Here is a 23,980-nt window from a genome sequence, read left to right as displayed (position 1 = left end):
ACCATGGAAGGCAAGGAGTCCTTTGCTTATTGCCTCATGCCCTAGACCTGCCGTTATTCACTTCATTGGAAAGACTGGCAGGAATCCATAAGCAGCCCAAATGGGCTGGCTGGCCTCTTCAACACCAAGTTTGGTGATTAGGGAATTCTCTTCTCCCTGCTTCCACCGAGAATGCAAGGGAGGCTACACCTCCCTGAACCAAACTGATTTTCTATGCCCAGCAGACTCAGGATGACAGTCTATAAGGATAGGCAGGAGTCCCCTAGCCAGATGGGAGCAGCACCTAGAAGATGACTTTAACTCTGTCCTTGAGAAATGAGTGCTGTGTAACGGAGATAAAGAAAAAAAGACACTAAAAAGACTGTCCCATACAAATCAATTTTTAATAATTTCAACTTGCCACCAGCTTCCAGCTCCAGTTCCTCTAGGGTTTATCACTGTGGAAAACACTAAATGCCCCAAGCTGAACTATCCAGCCAGTGATCAGAAGGACCCAGCCTCTGATCCCTGTAAGAATCTCTACATGGCAGCATGTTGGTAGATTCTCTGGTAATAGTGCATATCTGCTCAATGTTGCAGCCAGAACTCTGGTTCCCAGGGAGGACAAGTATCCCAAAGAGATTGGAAGTTGAAGAGGAATAGCAGCTGGGGAGGTCCCAGACCTGCTCTCGCTGCTGGATTCCTGCACTTTCAGATTCTTCCTGTGCTGTTTGTTCCCTGCCATCCTGCGGGCTTTAGAAAGTACTTTAGAAAGGGAGGATCTCAGAGCAGCAGCTACTTCAGGGGCAGCTGTGGGGTAAGGAAAGCCTACAGCGGTCCCAGGGAGGCTGTCCAGAGGAGGAATCACAGGCCAACTTCCCAAATGTCAGGAGCCTTGCCTGTGGCTCCCACAGAATACCAGTAGCCTCTCCATGATGCTCACCTGGCCTCTTGCAGATGGAGGACAGCTGCCCCCAGTAGGTTCTCTCCCTCCCAGGCACCAAACCACAGCAGGAACAGATTCTTCCCCAGAGGAAATTCTCAGGCAGGCTGGATGTAAACAACAGCAGGGTGAGGGGGTGGAACACAGGGAGGGAGAAGAGGCTTCCAGAGCACCGGGTGGCTAGGGAAGTGGGGAAGCTGCTGGAAAGAGAACCAGCAAAGTAGGCACCTGAGGGCTCCAGAAAAACCTGTCAATGTTTATTTCACACACACACCCTAAAGACAGTTGAAACCAGATTGAAAATGAAAAGCTGAGGTTGTGACCCTATAGTGCTGATGAGTCAATGGGTTGGAAGGCAGGGGAAGCTAACAGGTACTCCTGGTAGCAAGAATCAAATCCAGAAAGTGGTGGCCAGGCAGCAGAGCACTGGGTGGATTCCAATCTCCAGTATCCCAGGGCAATCAGCTCTGGATTTAGAAAATAGAAATAAGGGACCCCATTCCTACCCTATCCTACGCCTGAGCTAAGGGTCCTAAGAATTGGACAGAGTGCCAGTGGAGGCAGGGGATACACATGTCAAGCCCAGCTTAGCCCCAGGCCTAAAGGAAGCAGAATTGGTTCCACGTCCATCTGGGAGTTAGTCTGTTTTCAGAAGCCTAGGAGAGCCACTGACCCTCAGGGTGTTGGCAGCACCCTAACGCTTGCCCTAACAGCTCCTGAAAATTAGACATTAGTCACCACTTGTAATCTCAATTGGAAATGTGGGGGGGGGGGTGTCCAGGGAGCCCACCCTGAAAGTCCCCATGTTCTTGAAGGCTTCTCCCTGTGCCCACCCACCCCTCCCCAAATAAGACTATCCCTGGCTTGTCCCTCCTGGCCCCTGCTGTCCAAGCTCCAATGAAGTGCGGCCTTCACCGAGAGAACTCAGTATCTGTGTTGTTCTGCAACCTTGGGGACAGCCCCCTGTCCCGTCCCCTCACTCCCCCTCCAGCCCAGAAGCCTCATGGGTAAGGGCAGTCAGTGGCTGCTCAGGTACACGTGGCCTCAGGAGATAGTGGAGAACTCCTTGAGCAGGACTTCCTGGCTGAGTGTATGGAAGGCCAGGTTTCTCCGGACGTTGGTGCTAATGGATCGAACCTGGGAAAGGGTGAGGGAAAAGTAGGAGGGCACAGGCAGAGAGAAAGGAGAGTCCGTTACAAACAGTAGAGGGCAGTACCTGAGGCACAAGGCCAAAATGCAGTGCTAGAAGTTTCTCTCTTAGGAAATCAACCCTTAACAGCTATCCTCCCTGCAGGCAAGTGAGCAAACAGTTCCGTGATAGTGAGAAGAAGAGAGGCTGAGAGACAAACTAGTGGATACAAGATGAGCATCTGAGCACCAGCAGAGGCAGAAGCAAGCACAGACAGGGAAGGAGGGCCTCTGCCTTGCCTCGGCCATGCAGCCGGGTGACTGGGCTGGTCAGTGGTCTAATGGAGCAGGAGAAACCGATACTAGCAGACTCACGCTCTGGAGCTACCTCCCTTTGGATGTGTTTCTGGTCTCCTCACTCCCCCTTTGTATGGATCTACTTTTTGGGGTTGGAAAGAACATGTAGAGATGCAGCCCTTGTCTGGCATAGGTGGCAGGCAGACGATCCAAGAAGGCCAATGACTGGGATCAGGTCATATAGCTGGTGAGTCCCAGGCTTGGGGCAGGACCCAGGTTTCTTAACTTCTAGTCTGGCACTCTTTCCATACCACAAAGATGCCTCCTCACTTTTGAGGAAAGTCTGGGGTATACCCGTGCTGTGTCCCCCACCCCCACTCACCTCACATGCTTTCTACCAGTAGACTGAGAACCTTGCAGGAAGCGGTGCCTGTCAGCAGGGAAAAGACCTGACCTGTGGAGAAGGGCCAGAGGGCCAACCTCCCCACTCTAAGTGCTTTCTAAGAGCGATCCAGCAGACTCTGGAAGGAGATTCGTTCATGGGAAATAGATGTGAACGTTGTATGACAGACAAACTGGGGGATGGGGGAAGGGAGAAAAAGAATGTTTATCTGTGCTGGGCCCCAAAGTTCAGGGAGGCTTCCTTCGATTTCTGTTTTGCTGTGGGAAGCTTAATGAAGTGGCCAGGCTGGAAGCAGAGGAAAGGGCAGCATGGCGAACAGCAGGCAGCTCAAGCTCATTAGCTCCAAACCCAACCAGACCCTCTTTGCTCCCTGCGCCGGAGGTACAGATATAAGGAGAAGTGAGTAGCTAGAGGCTAGTGCCAGGGGGCCTGAGAAAGAGCTCCTCTAACTCTCTCCTGCACTGCCCTCTTCATCTCCCAGTAACTTACTCTCTTTGTTAACTCTTGGCTGCCGGTAGTTCTCCCACATCAACTTCAAGACTTGCTAACCACCCCCTAAAAATACTCTGCTATCTCCTTACACTAATGGCTTCCCTTTTGCCAATGAAGTCACCCCAGAGCATGTCTTCTGTACCCAGGGGAAGTCCAAAATCCCAGCAATGTCATGTCAGGGTCAGAGCTGGGCTGTGTTTAGCACAAGACAGATGAGCTCAACTCCAGCGCCTTTATCATGGACTCGGCACGGGGCAGGAAAAGCTGGGCTGATGCGATTTCTGCCCAGAGCGGGAGGTCTGAGGACATGGGAAGTAGGTATGAGGCCTGTGTGTCCTGGGCTCAGCCTCCAGCCAGGATGCAGACAGACTGGCAGGACTATAGGGAGACTGAGCTTTTCCTGGGAGAAGCTCTGAGCACAGGGCAGGAGAGGGACCATCAGTGGGGAGAGCAGCTCCGTGAGGCTGACTGGGAGGTAGAGTAGGACATGAGGCAGAGCAAAGGCTCACTGGTTCCATCCAGGTGGCCAATGATGGGGGCTGCAGGCAACTGAGTTGGAAAGTGGGAACGGAGGTAAGGAGTGAAGATTGGAGAACAGATTGGGAGGGCACTCAGACCAGGAACCAGTTAGAAATTTAGGAAGCAACTATGTAAGAAGGTGATGAATCAATTACTCTCATTAGTTGCTCTGAGGACAGGATAAGGAGTAATGAGCCAGAGGTGCCACTGGGAACACACGTGAAACCCCAGGCCCAGCAGGAGCTGTGCAAGGGCGATCTCCATGGCTGCAGAAGAGAGGTGGGCAATGCTGCTTCAGGCTTCGCTCCTTTCCCAGCCTGGCACCAGTACCCTGGGGAGTATGTTCTCTCACTGCCAGGTCCTGGACTGCTTTGGGAGAGAAGTCACACACCCAATCCCCACAGACTCCTCAAGTCTTTATTTCATCAGCCTCTGGCAAACTGTAGTTGTTCCCAAGATGCTCACTTGCACAGTAGAACCCAGTGGCTGGGAAAGGGCCCCCAAAAGACACAAGTAGAGACCAAAGCAGGGCAGACTCACCAGCTCTTTGAAGAAGGCAGCTTCCTTGTGCTGCTCCGAATAGCGCTCATACTGGTCCAGGCCATCCTGCAGCTTCAGCGTGAGGGTGTCATAGTTGGCTCGCACTACCTCTAACACCTGGGGGACATCAGAGACCAGGCAGGCTTAGGCCAGGCAAACCTGAGGTCACCTGGCCCCAATGCATGCCCCGCCTGCTGCCCTATTGCATTGGATTTAGTCTGGGGCAACACCTCCAAAAGACCTTGCTCACTTCCTATCACCCAGGAAAAACCCTGGCCACAGGGAGCAATTGCTCAGGTTTCTGGGACCACTTTGTAACCTCTTCATGCCCTGCTTTTCCTGACCAGTCCGGCCTGGCCACCAAGGCTGTTTACTCTGGGTATGGTAAAAGAACATGAAAAGAGGTGACAGAATAGTGAGTGTCTAAGCTCACCACTGTCTCCATACCATAAATTTGTTCTCAGCCATATCCTGCAGCTTTCTCTGGCCAGGCTGTCACAGTTGCTGAGTAAGACTTTGCCAATGTCTCCTTCCTTTCCCTTGCTGGGAACTAACTACACTTCTTCAGTTCTGGGATGTCCCTCACTCAGCACCATCTGCCAGTTGTTTTCATCTCTCAATGCCAGCTCAGTCTTCCTATCCATTACCTGAATCAAACTTTTGGCTATCCCAGCCTCGGGGTATTCAGGATACTTTCTAGACTAAGCTAGAGGTAACCTCATCTTGTGTTCTGATGAGGAGGGTTTCTTCCCCACCGTGCCTCTCTCTGACTTTCTATGGTGGGGATGCAAACCTCCACTGACTCTAGGAACCTTGGATTTCTGTGGTTCCAAAAGGAAAGGACTACCGTAGTCACTCCTGATGTTAACAGTTTATCAAACCATGAATTAGAGGCAAAGACAGGAAGAGAGGCACTACCTCAAGTTAGAAGAAATGCGCTGGGCAGAAAGGAGAGACCAGAAGAGGGAATGACTGACTGTTCACTCTGGTAATCTGGGTGATAGCCATTTTGCAACTTGATCTGACCTGCGAGGGAAGTCTATGAGGTTATGGAGAGCTCCCAGCTCAGTAGGGAACTTGGGAGGAATGAGTGAGTGATGAGGGAGGCTTAGCTCTAACAGCAGAGAGCGGTGAGGGAATAAGCTAAATGAAGATGGACTCCTGAGGGGTGCAAACGTGCCTCTGGGCTGTTTTCCTCACCAATTCAGTCTTGTACCAAAGCAGATTTCACTTGGTAGCAAACACACTTCTGCCTACCCAGAATTCCTGAGGAGAGAATATGGATGGCGAACACACGGAAGGCTTGTGTCTCTGAGTTTGGGGGTAAGGGGCAGCTAGGACAAAGGTCTGGCCCAAGCTTAGGTTCATTACCTCCAGATACCCAGCTCCTCACGGTGACTTTGCCTGGCTATGTATCCCAGACCCCAGCATGGGCTGGCTCCTTTGCTTCTAATTCCATTTGTCAGGTCTGTCAGCAGGAGGACCAGTACCCAGCAATGGCAGTCACCTGCAAAATAACCTGGTCCCCTCCCGCATATGGGCTACGCTTGTGACTGGAATATCTACAGCCAAGGTCTTGGCTCAGAAGTGAATGGCTCAGGCCTGGAAAAAGGCAAAATTCCTCCCAGATGGAAGCAGCGCCCAGGAATCAGGCAGAACAGAATAATAAATGCTTTCCCAAACCCTGAACAATGAGCAGCATCAGCAATGCTCAGGACCCAGCAACTTGGGCTCAGCTTTCCCTGAGGGGTGTCAGGTACCAAAAGACAAATACCAAGCTAAGCCAATTTCTGAGAAGAAGGTGTAGCATGTCAAGAGGTGCTACATCCTGAGAGCCTCAGGCAAGGCTGCCTGGATCACCTGGGCTTTCTCTTCTTGCTAGGACAAAGTGGAAGATCTAAAATCTCAGTCAGAACACGGAGTTTTTTCCTTTCCCAGTAAAGCCCGAGCTATCAGCAACTTGGAAGGAAACCAGGGGCCTTGACGGACTTAATGCATACTCTCAGCGCTCCTCTTACTTCCTTTTGCGCTCTTTTACCCACGGGAAAGTTGCCCTTTAGTTCACCCAGCCTCTGCCATCTCCTGCCCTCATCACTTCTTTTTTTTTTTTTTAAATTTATTGGGGTGACAATTGTTAGTAAAATTACATAGATTTCAGGTGTACAATTCTGTATTACATCATCTATAAATCCCACTGTGTGTTTACCCACTGTGAGTCAGTTCTCCTTCCATCACCATATATTTGATCCCCCTTATCCTCATCTCCCACCTCTCTCCCCCCATCACTTCTCTTAAATTCCCAAGAGAACAAGACATTCTAAGCTCAGGTCTGGGCTCTAGCCCACTCGGGACTTTGGATCACTAGGGGTACTTTCCCAGTCTGGGACTTTGCTTTCTGTGGTTTCAAACTTTAGGAACATGTCCCATTTGGGCCTCACGCTCAACACTGGCCTGGGACGTGGCAAGGGCAACACTCAGTCGGAGGACAACCTCCAAGAACACTTGTGCCTGAAGGCCTTAGGTTTTACTATCATTTGCAGCCTCACTCTCAGGCTTCCTGGTCCCTCCTAGGCTGAGATTCGCTCCCTAATCCATCAGGTAACAGTCTATCTCCCAAGTATAAGCCCACCTTCTTTCATCAGCCGTTGGGTTTATGGGCCTCCCAGAACCATGCCTATCACCTCAGCTCAAGGTAGCTCCAAAGTCAGTAAATCACCTATAGGCTATACGCTCTCTAAGGAGTCCTTACATCCCCACCTATGACCCTCCACAGACAGGAACCTACGTCCTGGCAAGGGGCCTGATAGAACTGAACTGGGAGTCCCACTCTTACTATGGGATCTCAGACAATTCACCTAACCTCTCTTAGCCTTAGCCCTTCGCTCTATAAAATGGAACGTGAATTCACCTTCCTAAAATGACATGGGAATCAAAATTTTGAGTTCCTGAAAGTAATATACAAGTGATGGAAACATATTATCCCAATGGCTACACAGCTACCCGGACAGCTCCCGGGACTCAAGAGTAACTGTCTTCACAGCCCGGGAAGTACCTACCTATTTCAAACTATCTCAAAGATCCTATCTGCATAAATGATAGTTCACCACAAAGGAACATCTTCTGGATTTAAGTGGAAGACACAAATGGCCTTAGTTTAGGGAAGAACAAACTGGAGGGAGGGAGGAACCTAAACCCCTCCTCTGAGGTTCCTGGAGAGGAAGGGCCTGACATAGGTCTTGAGGTAGGAGAGACCTGAATTTTGGTCCCATCGACCACTATGTGTAAACATATACACATTAATGTGTTAACATATATACATTACTTAATCTCTTTGAACCTCAATTTTCTTATCTGTAAAATGGCTATAACACTATCTACCTCATAAGGCTGATGTGAGGATGAAATGAGATGATTGTCTAATGTCTGGCACATAGTAAACAGTCAATAAATGCTTACTGATTTTCTGATGAAAGCTTCTTTCTGATGACTGTGGGCATTTGGTAGTTCTGCTTATCATCAGATAGTTTTTTTTAGTTTTTTTAAATTTTATTTATTTTTAATTAGTTTCAGGTGCACAAGACAAAGCAAAACTTAGACGTTTATCATTTATATCTCTCACACTGTGTGACATCAGATAGTTTTAACCACAAGCCTGGATCTAGGGCCTTGTACATCTTCAGTCAGCCTATGGCAGATTCTGGTGAGGAGGAGACCTCATTTCCCTATTGCATACGAAAGCAGGCTTCCCATAATGATGCCACTGTACTGAGGGTAAATGACACTGCGTCAGTCATAAGTCAGAGAATGCTCAGTACGCACTGCCAACGAGTCTTGGTAATGCTAAGACATCCACAGAGGCCAGCCTTGCATCATACAGGTTATGAGGCTCTTGGCCAAATCAGGATCAGGAAGGAGAGACATCCCAGTACACAAAGTTAGTTCAAATTTGCTGACGAGGTTTCAGACACACACATACCCTCCCCTGAGGACACACAATGGGCATTCCCCCACAGACTATTTAGTGGCCTGTGCCCCATTTTTTTAACAGAGTCTTTGAAATGGGAAATAACTTCTAGCCTGAAGACAGCACCAAAGGAGAAGAACAGTCAAGTTGGAAAAGCTCCTAACAATGGCTATCCAATCTTTATGTCAGAGGGCTTTGCCCTGTGTCTGAAAAATTGCTTGGTCTTAAATCTCTGTTGGACTGAATTCCCAGCAGCATGAGAATTAGGGGAAAACTAAGTAATAGGGTGTGATCTGACAGCAAGTTTGTGTTCGTTACCTACTCAGTTTGAACTGGTATCTACAGTATAACCTATTTGGGGAGAGTATTTAAGGCTGCCAACAGCCTACCCCCAGCCCAGACAACATGTATGGCCTTCTCTGCCAAGCTGTCAAATGAGGATGAAACCACGAGATACCAATAGAGAAACTCACTGAGACTTCTTATAGAAAAGGAAATAAACATGGAATGTAACAAGATTGCAGTGAGATGTAATGAAAAAGAGGCTATGGCATCAGAAACCTGGGTTCAAATTTTGGCACCAACATTTACTAGTTATATGACCTTGACCTGCCTGAGCTTTAGTTTCTTTATCTGTAAAATAGTCATCATCACCACAATATTTTCTTATAGTATTATAAAGATTAGAGGAAACATATGAAATAAATGATATAAATGATATAAAATATAATGATAGCATCTGGCCAATAGAAGGTGCCAAATAAATGAAGGCTACTGAGATGGAAACAAAGAAGAAAAACAGGAAGAGAAAATATTTTATGTATTCAAATAAGATGAATTAGGTGGTTAAATGGTGGCAAGCAACGTGTTGAGTTATCATCACTAAGACTGGAGGACAGTGACATGGAAGGCAAGCATACCTCTTTTTGCCAGAGTGTTACCATAGTGATAGAACTATAGAAATTATATAGTTCTGCAAGGAACCTTGAAATCACCTACCTAATACATGGCCCTCATTTTACAGATGAAGAAACAGATATCCACAAAGATTGTAAATTGCCCAGACACAACGCTGGGATTGGAAAACAGTTTTCTCACTCCTAATCCAGTGCTCTTCCCATATTGGCAGGCTAGTCTAATTTGGGACATGTTCCTGAATTTACAGGCTAAACTTGATCTCTCAGAGAACAAACATTCGAGGAATTCAAATCCACTCCTAAGAAGTGGGAAGCATGATCTGTGGAGGGCAGGGAAGGCAACCTGATGAAGGCCGGTTTGATGTTTGAGCTTTAATGACGACCAGGTCCTTTGGGCTCCAGGGCCGTCAGCCCTGCTGCAGTTGGCATAAACCACCAACCAAACTTTACAGACTACTCCAAACTCACCAGCAAAATCTGGTTTTGGTCGCTATTGTAATTACTGAGTACCCATTTAGAAGCTTGAAATGAAAAGGTCTTTAATCTCTGGATAATTTGAAACATACAGCAGTTCAAGGGAGGAAAGAAGATGAAGGCATTTTCGAGGGTTTTTCATGGTAATTTTCATCTATCTCTCCCACTAGACTCTGGACATTTGCTCTATTTCAGATACATATTCTCTAGTTAGAGATTATGATTTTTTTGGCCCCATTTTCTTCCACAAAGCAGGAAAGGACAGCTTGAAACCACTAACAAGAGCATCACCAGGCATAAGTCTGGGCATTACCTTTGCTTCCTTCTCCCATCAGTTAGAGGGAGCTGACCTGGCACTGCTTATTCTGCAAGTTGATGGTGGAGAAATAATGAAACAGGTTGTTCCACGGCAAGTTGTTGGGAAATGAAGTTCATCCTTCATTATGGTTCCAGATTTGGAACAAACCTATCCTGGTGCCCACAGAACCAAGATGGTCTGAACAGCTGGGTTTGCTGTCCATGTCACCCCACTAAACTGTTCATTGCTCTAGCATAATGTCTTGTCTCTGAAAGAAATCGTGCTGAGCACAGATTGGGCAGGTCTTCAATAATGGCCAGTGGCAAATGGGACTACCAGAGAGGACAGGAGAGGAAGGTCCAAGTAGTTCCAGGCAATTTTTATGGGGAATGCAGACTGAGGTCTCCCTCTCATCTGTGGAAGAACAACATAAGTCAAATATGCCATTTCTCAGCCAGGAAGACTGAAACCTTTTTCCTTCTATTACCCAGTAAACTTCCTCAAACGCAGAGGAAGATAACCTTTTCCTATCTAATGGAAATGACCTACTCAAGGCATTGCCTGACTCCCTTCTCTGGATTTGTTATAAGTCTGAAATGCTCTATAAATTTTGGCAAGAGACTGAAGAGAAATCAGAGACCTGCTCTTTCATTTTCTCTGAAGGGACCTAACCTAGTTTTCCATCTTTCATCTACTTTCCCCAAACCAGACCTTCCCCAGAACTGGTTATGTGTCTCCTAATGAGGAACAACCCTCTTTTCTCTCAGAAGCAATAAAGGTCTGTCCCTAGCCTTACAATTTCACCACTCTAAGTATACCTTCTCAGTGGCATTCTTACAAGTTAAGTGGTGTTTTGGTGTTGGACAACTTGGAAGGGGAATTCTGATGATAGAGAAGCAAAAAGCCAATTTTTCTTCCTTCATATTTATTCTTACAAATTCAGGACTAGTTAAAGCTAAACAGGAAGCACTGCAAAGATATTCTCCAAGTAAAGACCTTGATGGGTCACTACTGGGTCCAGTTGTACCTGGGGCCTGAAACAGTACTCCGACCAATACCCAATAATTTTCAAATTTACATAGGGTGGAGGCAGGTGAACCTCACTTTTCTCATCTGTAAAATGGGAATAATAATGATGTTCATCATACAGAGCTGGTTGTATCATACAGACTATAAAGTGCCAAGCATACTGCTTGACGAACAGAAAGTGCTTAATAAGCATAGCTGCTATTATTATCTCTTTCATTTTAACATGACTCCATGAATAACTGCTTTTTAGGACCTGAAATTCCACCCCCTGCCACAAATGAGCAAATGCTCCCCTCCCTGACTTTCTGGAAGAGACTTGTCCTCTGCAGGCTTACCAATGAGGGATTTCCTGTGGAGGAAAGAACACACTGCTTTAAGGTTTGTGCATTAGTAGGTGTAGACAGGCAAATTGGCAGGCCTTCACTGAGAGAAACAAACATGCTACTACCATTGATTTTCTCGCTGAAATTGTGTCACAGCTAGATTCTCAGCACCCTGAAGAAAGAGACCCGGTGTTACATTATAGATTTTCCACAATGCCTAACAGAGTCCTAAGAAACAGTAAACATTCAACATTCCTGTGGACTAATTTAGTAACACTCAGGCCCAACCAAAAAGGAAAGGAATCTCTCATGAAGGTCACACAATCAGATTAGAGTTAGGCCATTATAGTACACCCAGCACTGTTCTCAGCACTGAGGTTTCTAAAGCCCTTAGAACAGGGGTGTCCAAACTGCGGCCCGCGGGCCAACTGCGGCCCGCAATCCATTTTCAATTGGCCCGCAGAAAATTCCAAAAATATATTTAGTTTACTTAAATAAACCAGGTGAGGCAATACATACTTCACCTCGAGTGAGGGGCCCGGCTGTTTGTGTATTTTACCGCATATGGCCCTTGGTGAAAAACGTTGAAAAAAGTTTGGACACCCCTGCCTTAGAGCCAAGTCCTGCCTTAAAGAAGCTAACAGGCAAAACAGGGACTCAAATAAAACACCACGGAAGGGCACACCTGCAGATGGAAGCAAATTATAGGGATGAGCCAGTAGCACTAAGCGTGGTTTGGAGTCAGCTGCAAAACTGACCAGGGAATGTGCAGCCCGGTTAAAAATCGTGTCACACCTTTTATGACAGGGATAGTTAAGGAATCCAGGTCTCTTCTATTTTGTCTACCACCTCCTCCACTTTACATTTCTGTGTCAGCTAATTCTGAGCACAAAATTCTCCACCAGCAAGCAGGGCCCCAGCAGCTCTAGGGAGGGCCATTAGCTCTGACAGGTCTGAGTGGCACTGACAGCTTAGGCTACATCAGGGCCCATCACCTCAAGGTCAGACTGTCCAGGCCCAGCCCTGACACTGAAAAAGTTAAGTCCTGCACAAAGGAAGAGGAAAAGGTCGAAAGGGTGAGAAAGAATGTCACTTTACTCCCAAAACACACAATCTATAGTTTTAATTTCTTATAAATCAGGTTTGATCTATTCTGAAATGCTCCTGTGAGGTGTGTTCAAATTAGCAATGATTTTTCAATTGCGCAAATTCAGTTCAACTGTGCAGTGTACTCCACAGATAAACTGTCCGAAACAACCTAACCTGACACACGTGGTGATCTTTGAATAGCCAGGTTCAAAGTCTTGCTGCGCTAATTTTAGCACTTGTTTGCATAATCAACAGATTTGCATCTCAAAAGACTAGGAGAAGAAACAGATTCCTGAGCTCCAAGGCTAACTAGTACCCAGAGAAGACTGTTAGCTTCCTTTAGATGCTACTGTCTGCTTAACCTTAAGGACAAAGCTTGGTCACATCCAGATGAACAAAGCCTAAAAGAGTGACCAAGCAGGCAGTTAATAAGGACAAAATATCAGCTACCCAAGAGCTTCACGTTTCAGTTCTCCTTGCTGTTTTGAGAGATTCGAGGGTCAAACCTTTGTAAATGATCAATGTAAGGCTGGGACCTGGGCCCAAGAATAGAAGGGAAAAATGGGGAAAGGGAAGAGATACCTTTTAGAGGATTACCTTAAAAAGAATATTAATATGCTCAGGATATATACCATTTCCAATATCGATTCAAGATTCTCCCCTCTAGTACTGAAAAATGAGGAAGAAAGAGAATGAAGCAAAATAGGACAATATATATGAATAAAGCAAGGAAAAGTTCCCTGAAAAGCGTGTGAAATTTAAAAATTCAACTGGGTAACTCTGGGTATATTGTAATATTTTAAAGTAGTTCAGGACTTCCACTTCTAGTCATGAGGGAGTAACTGAGAACTGGGAAAGAAATAACTTCAGACACTGGATAGTAGTGCAGGACAGGAATCCTAAGAGAAAGAAAACACAAGGTGAGCATGATAGTCTTGCTGGGTTAAGGAGACACCTCAGAGTTTGGGGAGGCAGAGCTGGCCGGAACTTGTGAGGCAAATTACCAGCAAGGAAGGAGTTAGGCAAAGAAACGAGCTTCAGAAATTTGCTGTCTTCTCCGTGAATCCATTGCTGATCATAAGGATTGCAGGTGTAGGGTAAAACTCAATGAAGTCCAACCAAAAAATGCCTGGGGATCTGTAAGCTGAACAATTCTCAGAGCTCACACAGGACTGGCAGGTGTCTGAATTCTGACCAACCTGAATGAAAAGTACCTGCTGAACACCTAGGATATTCAAAAGAGATTCCAGTACAGTCAAACTTTAGTAGTGGAACTAAAAACTAGTCCTAGAGTAAACTTTCCTAAACTTACCCGAAGATTAAAAAGAAGTTTCATGGATGAAGGTGATCAAAAGGTATAATCTTTCAGTTATAAGATAAACCAATACTGGGGATACAGTGCACAACAGGATGTCTATAGTTAACAATGCTGTATGATACATTTGAAAGTTGTTAAGAGAGTAAATCCTACGAGTTCCCACCACAAGGGGAAAAAAAAATTTTTTTTGTATCTATGAGATAATGCATGGTAACTAATCTTATTGTGGTAACTATTTCACAATATATATGAGTCAAGTCATTACGCTGTATATATCTCAAAGGATGCAGTGCTCTATGTCAATAAAATTGGGAGAAAAAAGATCACCACACCAGAAAATTAAATTTCAAAAGGATCATGCTGCTCCACAAATAATTTACCTGCCTTCCAGAATCAAGTCCAACACTATTTAATAAAGAAAATCTAGCACTCAACTACGTAACATTCACAATGAGCAGTATCTCTTAAAAAATTACCAGTCATGTCAAGAAGCAGGAAAATGTGACTTATAATCAAGAAAAACATCAGTCAATAGAAATAGACCCAGAAATGAGATGATAGAATTGGTAACAAGAATTATTTAAAGAACTATTATAAATATGAGTATAAATGTTCAAATATTTAAAGATAACCAAGAATGTAACAAAGAACAAAATGGAAGCTGTAACGCACATCATAATAAAATTGCTGAAAATCAGTGTTAAAGAGTTAACAAAGCCATCAGGGGAAAAACACATTATGTACAGAGGACTAAAGATAAGAATTCACACTTCTTATCAGAAACTATACAAGCCAGCAAACAACAGAATGATATCTGCCAAAAGAAAAAACTACTGTTAACCTAGAAATCTCTATCCAGCAAAAAACTCTTTCAGAAATGAGGGTGAAATGAAGACCATTTCAAACAAACAATCCGAGAGAATGTGTTGTCAACAGTCGTACACTCCAACAGATATTAAAAGAAGTTCTTCTGACAGCAGGAAAATTACATTATCTGGTTCTATAAATAGAAATAAAGAACACTAGAAATGGTAAATACATGGGTAATTATAAAACACTTTTACATAAATTTAAAACCGAGGAAAAAAAGATAATTGACTCTTTAAAGCAAAAAAAACAATGTACTGTGAAATTTATAACAAAGCTCGAAGAAAAATGTATGACACCAGTACAAAGGACAGGATGGTGGCAAATGGAAATTACTAGGTTATTACTTGTTATATGAAGTACTATAACATTATTTTGAAGGTACACTGTGGTAAGTTAAAGATGTATATTGTAAGCCCTACAGCAAACAACAAAAAGAAAAAAAAAATTAAATGAAGACGTATAGTAAAAAGTCAATAGTGGACATAAAATGGAGTATTAAATAGACTCAGTTAATCCAAAAGAAGGCAGAAAAAGAAAAAAATGAATAAAAAAACTGATGAGAGAAATAGAAAACAAAAGCAAGATGGCAGATTTTAACTCAGCCGTCTTGATAAATATATTAACTGTAACCCTTTTTTCAATTAAAAGGCAGAGATGTTAGACTGGATATAAAATCAAGACCCAACTATGGGCTGTCTCAAAGAAATCCGCCTAAAATATAAAGACACAGATAGTTTGAAAGTAAAAAGAGATAAAAAGATATGCCATATAAACATTAACTGAAACAAAGTAGAATTGATATATTAATATCTGACAAAGGAGACTTCAAAACAAGGAATATTATCAGGAATAAAGAGTGAAATTTCAAAATGGTAAAGGAGTCAGCTCATTACAAAGACAATTCTGTATGTATGTACATCTAATAACAGAGATTCAAAACTCTAAATGAAGCAAAACTGACAGAACTGAAAGAAGAAATAGAAAAGTCTACTATTACAGTTGTAGGTTCCAATACTTTTCTCAGTGACTGATAGAACAAGTAGACAGAACATCAGTAAAGACAGAAGATTTAAACCAACCAACTTGACCTAAAGGCATACAGAGAAAATTCTACTCAACAACAGAACATAGAACATTCAATAAGACAAATCACTTGCTGGATCATAAAACAAATCTCAATAAATTTAAAAGGACTGAAATAACATGGAATGTATTTTTTGTTTACCAGGGAATTAAATAAGAAATTAATAACAGAAATTCATCTGGAAAAATCCCCAAATAATGAAAATGAAACAACAGATTTCGAAATATTACAAAAGAAATGAGAAAATACTTTGAACTGAACAAAAATGAAAACAGAGCATACCAAAATTTGTGGGACGTTGCTAACATAGGAAACTTACAGCACTAAGTTTTTATATCAGAAAACAATAATTAAAATCAATGAACTAAGTTTCTACCTAAGAAATTAGAAAAAGAGCAAATTAAACTAAAGCAAAGCAAAGAAAGTAAGAAAGATAATCATATAAATCAATGAAATACAAAACAGAAAAACAAAAGAAAATCAATGTAACTAAAAGTTGATTCTTTGAAAAGATTAATAAAATTGATAAACCTCTAGCCAGACTGATCAGGAACAAAAGAGAAAAAACACAGAGTCCATATAATGAATGATAAATCCTATAAGCATTTAAAGGAAAAAAGGAGAGTATTATGAACTTATGCCAATAAATTCAACAACCTACATGAATGAGTAACCTATTCAAAGACACAGATTATAGTTTTAGGCTCAAGAACAGAAAACCTGACAATCCCTAAATGTGTTGAAGAAATTGAATTAATAATTAAAATGTTCACCACAGAAGTATACCGATACATGCAATTTACTGTGGAATGTATAAAAAATAAGATGGACTGATGGAAATCCATCCTATGGATCAGATATGTAATAAAGTATAGTAAATGTAAATGACAGAATCTAAGTGGTAGTTATATTGGTATTCATTATACAATTTTTTCAACTTTATTGTATGTTTGAAATTTTCCATAATAAAATATTGGGTAAAAATTCTTCCCACATCCATTCTAGCAAACACTGCTGGTTTTGGAGTCAACTCAATCACTTACTCCCTAGCATCCTTAAGCTTCATTTTCCCTAGCTATAAAATAAGCAGGATAATAGTACCTATCTCACGGAGTATTGTGAGGATTGAAAAGAATGATGCATACAAGGCACTTAGCACTGCACTGTAACATAGTAAGTGTTCAATAAATGATTGCTGCTGAAAAAAAAAAGAATTCTTTCCACAAAGAAAACTCTAGGTCTGGTTGCCTTCACTGGTGAATTCTATTAATTGTAAGCAAGAACTACTATCAATCTTACATAAATTCTTCTTAAAAATGAAGTAAGGAATATTCCCCAACTCATTTTATAGGGCAGCATTACTCTAATACCAAAACCAGACAAAGACATCACAAGAATACTATGAACTAGGGCGGCCGGATGGCTCAGTTGGTTGGAGCGTGAGCTCTGACAACAAGGTTGCTAGTTGGATTCCCACATGGTCCAGTGAGCTGCACCCTCCACAACTAGATTGAAGACAACGAGATACCGCTGAACTTCCAGAGGGGAGGCTGGATGGCTCAGTTGGTTAGAATGCGAGCTCTCAACAATAAGGTGCCGGTTCAATTCCTACATGGGATGGTGGGCTGTGCCCCCTGCAACTAAGATTGAAAACAGAGACTGGACTTGGAGCTGTGCTGCACCCTCCACAACTAAATCGAAGGACAACTACTTGGAGCTGATTGGCCCTGGAGAAACACACTGTTTCCCCAATATTCCCCAATAAAATTTATAAGAAGAAAAAAAAATACTATGAACTAATATCCCTCATAAACAGTGACACAAAAATAATCAACAAAATATTAGCAACTCAAATTCTGTAATATATAAACTAAGTATTGTATCATGATCTAAAGGGGTTTATCCCAGGAGTTTAAGGTTAGATGAATATTTAAAAATCAGTCATCATTTTAGTAGAATAAAAGAAAAAAAGAAAAATCCAGCAAAACTCCATATGATCTCAATATGTGCAGAGAAAGTACTGACAAAAGTAAACATCCATTCATAACAAAAACTCTCAGCAAACTTGGAATAGGAGGGAACTCCCTCAACCTAATAAAGGGAATCTATGAAAACTTACAGCTAACATACTGCTTAACGATGAAAGACTAAATGCTTTCTCCTGAAGATCTGGCAAGGGTGTCGACTCTTACCACTTCGATGTTGTACTGAAGGTCTTAGCCAGTGCAACAGGAAAGAAAAAGAAATCAAATGTATACAGATTTTAAAGAAAGTGGTAAAACTTAATTTATTTGTATACGATATGATTGTGAGCACAGTAAACTCTGAAGACTCTAAAAAAATAATAAATGTGTTTACCAAAGTTGCAGGGGAAAAGGTCAATTTAAAAATAATCGTATTTCTATATGCTGGCAAAAAAGAATTGGATATCAAAATTTAATCATATACCATTTATATAATATAAAAATGAAATATTTAGGGACTGAACAAAATAGGCAAAAAACAGTATGCTAAAAAAACTATAAAACATTAATGAGAAAATTTAAAAGATCTAAATAAATGGAAAGGCATATTATGTTCATGGATTTGAAACAATATTATTAGTGTCAATTTTCCTCCAAGTTGATCTATAAAGTTAATGTAATTCCAATCAAAATCTTAGCAGGCTTTTTGTGGTTGTGGTGTGGGTGGTGGTTACATAAATATATTTTAGTGTATGTTAATTATACCTCAATAAAGTTGAATAAAAAATAAGTCCAGTAAATCCTGATTAGTCAAAAAAAAAAAAAAAAGGCATGGCTATGGCAGTAAGCTTATGTCTTTTTTTGGGTCTTACTATTCCATTTTTGGTTGGGGCAAGAATGATTCAGACTGAGGTCAGTAGCCCTAAGCTAGGAGTTCTTAGTACTTCGACACTGCCAAGGATTCCCCTCATTGCACTCCTCTCTTCCACTCCTCCACCCCTGGCATTACTCCCTGGCAAATTAAATGGACTCCAGGTAGCAATCAATGGTGTTTGGAATCATTTTCAGCTGTGCACCAGCCACATGACGTTTTTTTTAAGTGGGTGTACTTACCTAGACCTTCTGACAAACCCAATCATTTACCAAGTTCAGGGACTTTACAGGGTCCTGTCATTTCCAAAGACATCTAATCAAGGTTCTGATTTTGTCTTTTTTTATGAAACTGAGAGATGAAAGATATGAAATTATCATGGCTCTCACTGTGAAAACTCACTCCAAATAAGGACCACTAGCCAACCTTTTATGGATTTATAATGAGGCAGTATTTCACTAGAGTACGAGGAGAACAGGAAGGTTTATCTGTCCTTAGGCTAATAAAGAGTCAGGTAGGGCTACTGCAAGCACGTCAAATACATCGCTGAGTGAGGTCTATGGCAGAGCACACAGGCAAAGGTCTAAGCAGGAAAGTACTGTGAAGTCCTCAAGGGCAAATATGATTTTCGCATTTTTATAGCTTGGCACACAGCAGATACTTCTGTATTTTTACACAAAAAAGAAATAATCTGGGGAACTTTAAGCTAGGGCACCCATTCCTTGTCTTATTGCACTAACCAAAGACGCCCAGCAGCAGAGAATTCTTAGACCAAAGCAGGCTCTGAAAGCTTCCTTCGGAGGCAAAGTTGGTTCTTTTTAAGAACAGCTCAAAGCAGCAGAAAAAACAGAAAACGAGCCAATACCACAACAACTAGAACAAACAGCAACCTGCTAATGAAATCCCAGGCCCCAGCTGAGGGAGCATCCTCCCGCCCCTCCCTCCCCCACTGGGTGCTTACAGCGACTTTCTATCGAAGCTAAAACCTGAGTCTCTCTCCAGGGCACAATTATCCAATACAATTCTTTGGAAACAACGATCTAAAAGGTGGACATGAATCTCTTAGGATGAGAAAGATGATGCCTTTTATTAGTATAAAACATCACTGTTTCCTCTATACGGCCACCCTGCATACAATATGCAGAAGATTTTTTCCCTTTCTATTTTCATCTCATATACTTCAGGACCAAACTCGATTTCAGAACCAATTTTAGATGGCCAGTTTCCCCAGTCCATCCATGTCTTTCAAGCCTGCTGCCAAAGGGCTCTCCATTGCCCTGAGATTTATTGATCTGACAGACTGGCTCTGACCTTCAGCAAGGTGGACCAGATAATGAACCTCACAGTGGGTGATTAGTGAGAGGCCATCAGTTGGTTAAAGGAGTGGTGACAGTGACTTTCTTTAATTTCCCTGGGCAGGTGCCCCACCTCCCTGACTTTATGTGGTTGAAGCCCTAGACACCCCTTGTGAAGCTTTTCTTTGCACTAATTACAGATCCAACATGCCCAGGTCCTTACCCTGCACAAGCAAGGCATGCAATCAAACTAAAAGGCAGCCAAGGTAACAGGGGTGGGAGAACATGACACACAAATACCACATCAGGCCTTCTCCTTCTCTATGGTTTATTGCAGGGGGAACAGCAGCCCAGCTCAAACCAAAATGCAGATGTCTCTGTCCTCCCCTCCTGAGGTTTCTTTCCTTGGGAACATATCACATCTCAGGGAGGGAGACAGAAAACACTGTCTCTGCTCCTAATTCATTGGGAATTTGAAATGGGGTCTCTGCCTCCCTGCCAAACCTCACTTATCTATTCCTCCCTAACAGACAGAATTCTTTAACAGAAATGCCATTTGTGGTCTATCCACAGTTTCCCTTCTGGATGGCTGGGTCATTTTCAAGATTGCACCTTTCTTTGAGCAGGATCACCGTGAAAGGTCAAATTGCTGTTATGGTACTTAGCAAAAACATTTCCAATTAACACAGCTTCCAACAGAGACAAATGTTTGCATAGCAACATTTCTGGCTTCTGATGTTTACAACAGTGGCAAACCATGCTTTTTCTCAGTGTACCTTTCAGAGTTTTAAGCTACTTCCTGGGGAGGAGGTTTCGGTGGAAATAAAATAAAAGTTCCCAAAGATCTATTTGGAAGGAAGGAGGTGGCTAAAAAGCAACCTGAAGAGGGAAGTCCTACCTGTACAGTCTTATCTAATAACTAGGACAAAGGATCCTTCTAAGATGAAACCAAGAAGCAAGGCCTGCTGTCTTCTGTAACCTCCTGAAAAGCTGCCAAGCGCGGGGATTCCCGTGGGCTCCACCATCCCTTCTAAGCACTGCCAGTGATGTTTTACTGGCAGTGAAGCCTGACTGAGGAAGACCAGAAATGTAGGTGATGGGCATTTCAAAACTCATTCTTAATTGGAGAAAATGCTGACAGTGGCAGAGATGAATAATAAGCTGAGTCCTTCACCAGTGACCTCTGTCATCCAGCTTGGTTGTGGGACATAAATTTTGAGTCTTCATTTTGCCTTTTTTTGAAACAAAATTGAACTATTACTTTAAAAATAATTAAAATTCAGTGTCCTACCTTTTAGATTCTGACCCACATAAATATATTATCTATTAAAAGAAATAAATAAGAACTTTTTTTTTTTAAACACCATGCTGTTTTGGTGTGTGGAAAAGCTTTATTTCTCATAGTGACCTTCCTAATAAGCTTAGAAGGAATAAAGAGACTTTTCTCTCATTTACAAAGTTATCGTACTATGCTAGGAGCCTGTACTGAGGCATGTCTGCCTAACTGGCAGGACAACTCTCCAGTACTTTCTTTCCTCACCTGAATGGGCCCTTCCCAAACCAGGTCCTTTCCCCACAGCCAGGAATGAGCCCTGTTATTTTCACTCTCCCTGCTTCTGCATCCACCTTCCTATCCCTGGCTGGCTCCTTCCTTCAGAATACCTGACAAGCTCAGGTTGTCATACATGCCTCAACCTAATGAAATGGAAAAAGCTCAGATAGACCTAGGTTCATATCATGGCCACTAACAGCTGTGTAAACTTGAACAAATCATCTCTTTAGCATCCTTATCTATAAAATGTGGATAACTGTACCTACCTCAAATAGTTGATGTAAGAATCAAGTCAATAATCCATGTAAAAGTGCCTACCTCAATAACTACTAGTTGTTCCTTTCCTTTTATGTGTTCTTTTAAAATCCAAGATACTGTCTCCTATATCTCTGATAGTGCAGCCTACCTCCTGGTTCAAATAAGAGAGTGGCCAACCTAGCAGCACATAATCAGCAGACCCTCTATGTGGACCTTCTCAAGATGCCCTATATACCGTAACATAAAGTTGATTTCTGAGGTAAGTAGCTTGTAGGATTTCTGAGGTAAGTCCCTCTGCCTTAGACTCTGTCTTTCCTTCTTCAGTGAATCCAGTGAACAAACAACTCACATCAAAATTTTTTTTCCTGCCAAACAAGTCAAGTGAAATGCCAGAACCTAAACAAAGGGAACAGGAAGGCAGGGTCAGACAGCCAACACTCACGTCACATGCTCGCACTCAATAAGAGTTCCCACAGCAACCATCACTCAGGGTTACAGAGAAGCAGTGCAAAAGCACAGGCTGTTGTAGAAAAACATGATGCCAAATACAGGAAACTGAGTTATGGCTACCGCGGGAGTCTGAAATCTCAGCTCTCCAGCATGTCTCTGCCAAGGGTGCCTTCCATGGTGGTTAAGGCCCTGTTCTAAGATTAGAAAACTTCACAGGAGCTCTCAGAGTGGGCTGCTCAGAGGCCTCAGGCTCAGATTGCCTGGGGGAGAACTTTACACACCACACTTGCCTCCTGCTCAGAAAGCCTTGCCTCAGTGTGTGACAGCCCCCTTCTCTCAGTCTTCCAGAACCACCAGTGGTACTGGAGCTGGCTCACGCGTGCTTGGCCTGTGAGAGCTGAGTGTCAAATTTTCAAGCACTGTGAGAGCCACTTGGCTTCACACTGGCAGCCATAATGGGAGCATTCACACCCAACACTCCAAATCAGTCCCCTTCCCACCACTCAGCCCTGCTACCAGTTGTTAAACATTTAGTAACATGCCAAGGGCCAACAACTCTAACGCTGAAGTATCAGGCTCCATTTTCCTCCTAAGCCTTGAAGTTCTTAGGCTATTTCCTCAAGACCTTTTTGGGTTTTCTCCTAGATGTTCTCAAGTAATGGATGCCACCCAGGGCCCCTAACAATGCTTGCCCCACAAACTAGGGCTCTCCTTTTATTAGTATCTCACTCCAACTAGGTTTCATTAGGATATGTAAATACCCAGCAGTTACGTAGTAGCTCTTATCTTAGGATCAGGAGGAAATCAAAAAGGTTTAGAAAGATTACTAACAGACATAAATACTCATCAATATTAATACTTAGCATCTAATGCAACCTTCACTCATTCAGATGTGAAGCATTTTTTGTTTCCCTAATTTACTTTAACCTACTCCCACAAGTGAATGATACTCAGTCACAATACTTTTGAAGATACCTCTTGTAATTACATTGTACAGGCCTCCTCTGAATCTAAAATCCTAAGCCCTAGTGAGAGGGGGAGACTTAAAGAAATAATGGGAGGTAAAACTCTGTAAAATTCCTAATGTAGAAAATTTAGGAATCTGGGTATATATTCCTAAGGTCCTGTGACATATGGGGGTACCAGTAGTTCACCTTTCTGATCTTCTCAGAAAATTCCCAAGTTTGTATGTAGAGAAATTTTTAGCAAGCTCGTGGGCCACTTGGTTGAAAGGAACACCAATTTCAAGATAGATTTGCCCACTCTTAAAAAGTAGAATGGCAGTTGCCAGAAGTGGGGGAGGGAAGGAAGGGGAGTTGTTCAATGACTAGAGTTTCAGTTTTGCAAGATAAAAAGGTTCTAGACATATGTTGTGCATAGACTTCAGTTTTGCAAGATAAAAAAGTTCTAGACATATGTTGTGCATAGACTGCATAACAATGTACGTATACTAACATTACTGTACTGTACACTTAAAAATGGTTAAGATGGTACATTTTATTATATGTTTTTTACCAAAAACAAAAAGGATAGGTTTGCCTATTAGGTCTTACCAGATGTGTAGCACTGGGGCTGCCTCATACCAGGCCCTTGATGGACACTTGTGAATTGAATCAAAGACAGTACAATCAGTGCATCACTGCATCACAGATGCAGTACAATCAGTGCATCACAGATTACGGAAGCTATGATAATTTAAATTGGTAAATTATATTCCTAAGTCATCCAACTCTGGGTACCCTGTGGCCCAAGGATAAGACTTACAGAAACTCTAGGACTCTTCTCCATTCTTTCTGTCCTTTCCAGGTCCTGACTTTGAGTACATTTTACAATGTACATTTTACAATCTGTGCCTCTCCATTTATCCAATCCTATCCCTCCTCTTCCAGCTCAAAGTGTGCACTCCTTTCCTGACCACCACGA

At 42.8% G+C, this 23,980-nt stretch overlaps 1 protein-coding gene across 2 annotated transcripts in view; it reads right to left on the bottom strand.

Annotated features, from left to right (window-relative positions):
- Positions 1-359: 359 nt before the first annotated feature.
- ARMH3 (armadillo like helical domain containing 3) overlaps positions 360-23,980 on the bottom strand; it is a 142,836-nt gene continuing 119,215 nt past the window's right edge. Inside the window, exons 25-27 of one of the 2 annotated variants that reach the window (XR_002136765.2) lie at positions 4,302-4,418; positions 923-2,059; positions 360-732 (exon numbers count right to left, since the gene is read on the bottom strand). Coding sequence is in view for 1 of the 2 variants with exons in the window: in XM_019724983.2 (XP_019580542.1) it covers positions 1,967-2,059; positions 4,302-4,418 (210 nt within the window). In the remaining variant the exon portion in view is untranslated. Of the gene's footprint in view, positions 2,060-4,301; positions 4,419-23,980 lie in introns of both variants that reach the window. The other variant, XM_019724983.2, reaches the window with a different exon arrangement.

Source organism: Rhinolophus sinicus, linkage group LG07 (genome assembly GCF_036562045.2).
Source record: "Rhinolophus sinicus isolate RSC01 linkage group LG07, ASM3656204v1, whole genome shotgun sequence".
Lineage (NCBI taxonomy): Eukaryota > Metazoa > Chordata > Mammalia > Chiroptera > Rhinolophidae > Rhinolophus > Rhinolophus sinicus.
This window is presented reverse-complemented; position numbering and strand designations above follow the sequence as displayed.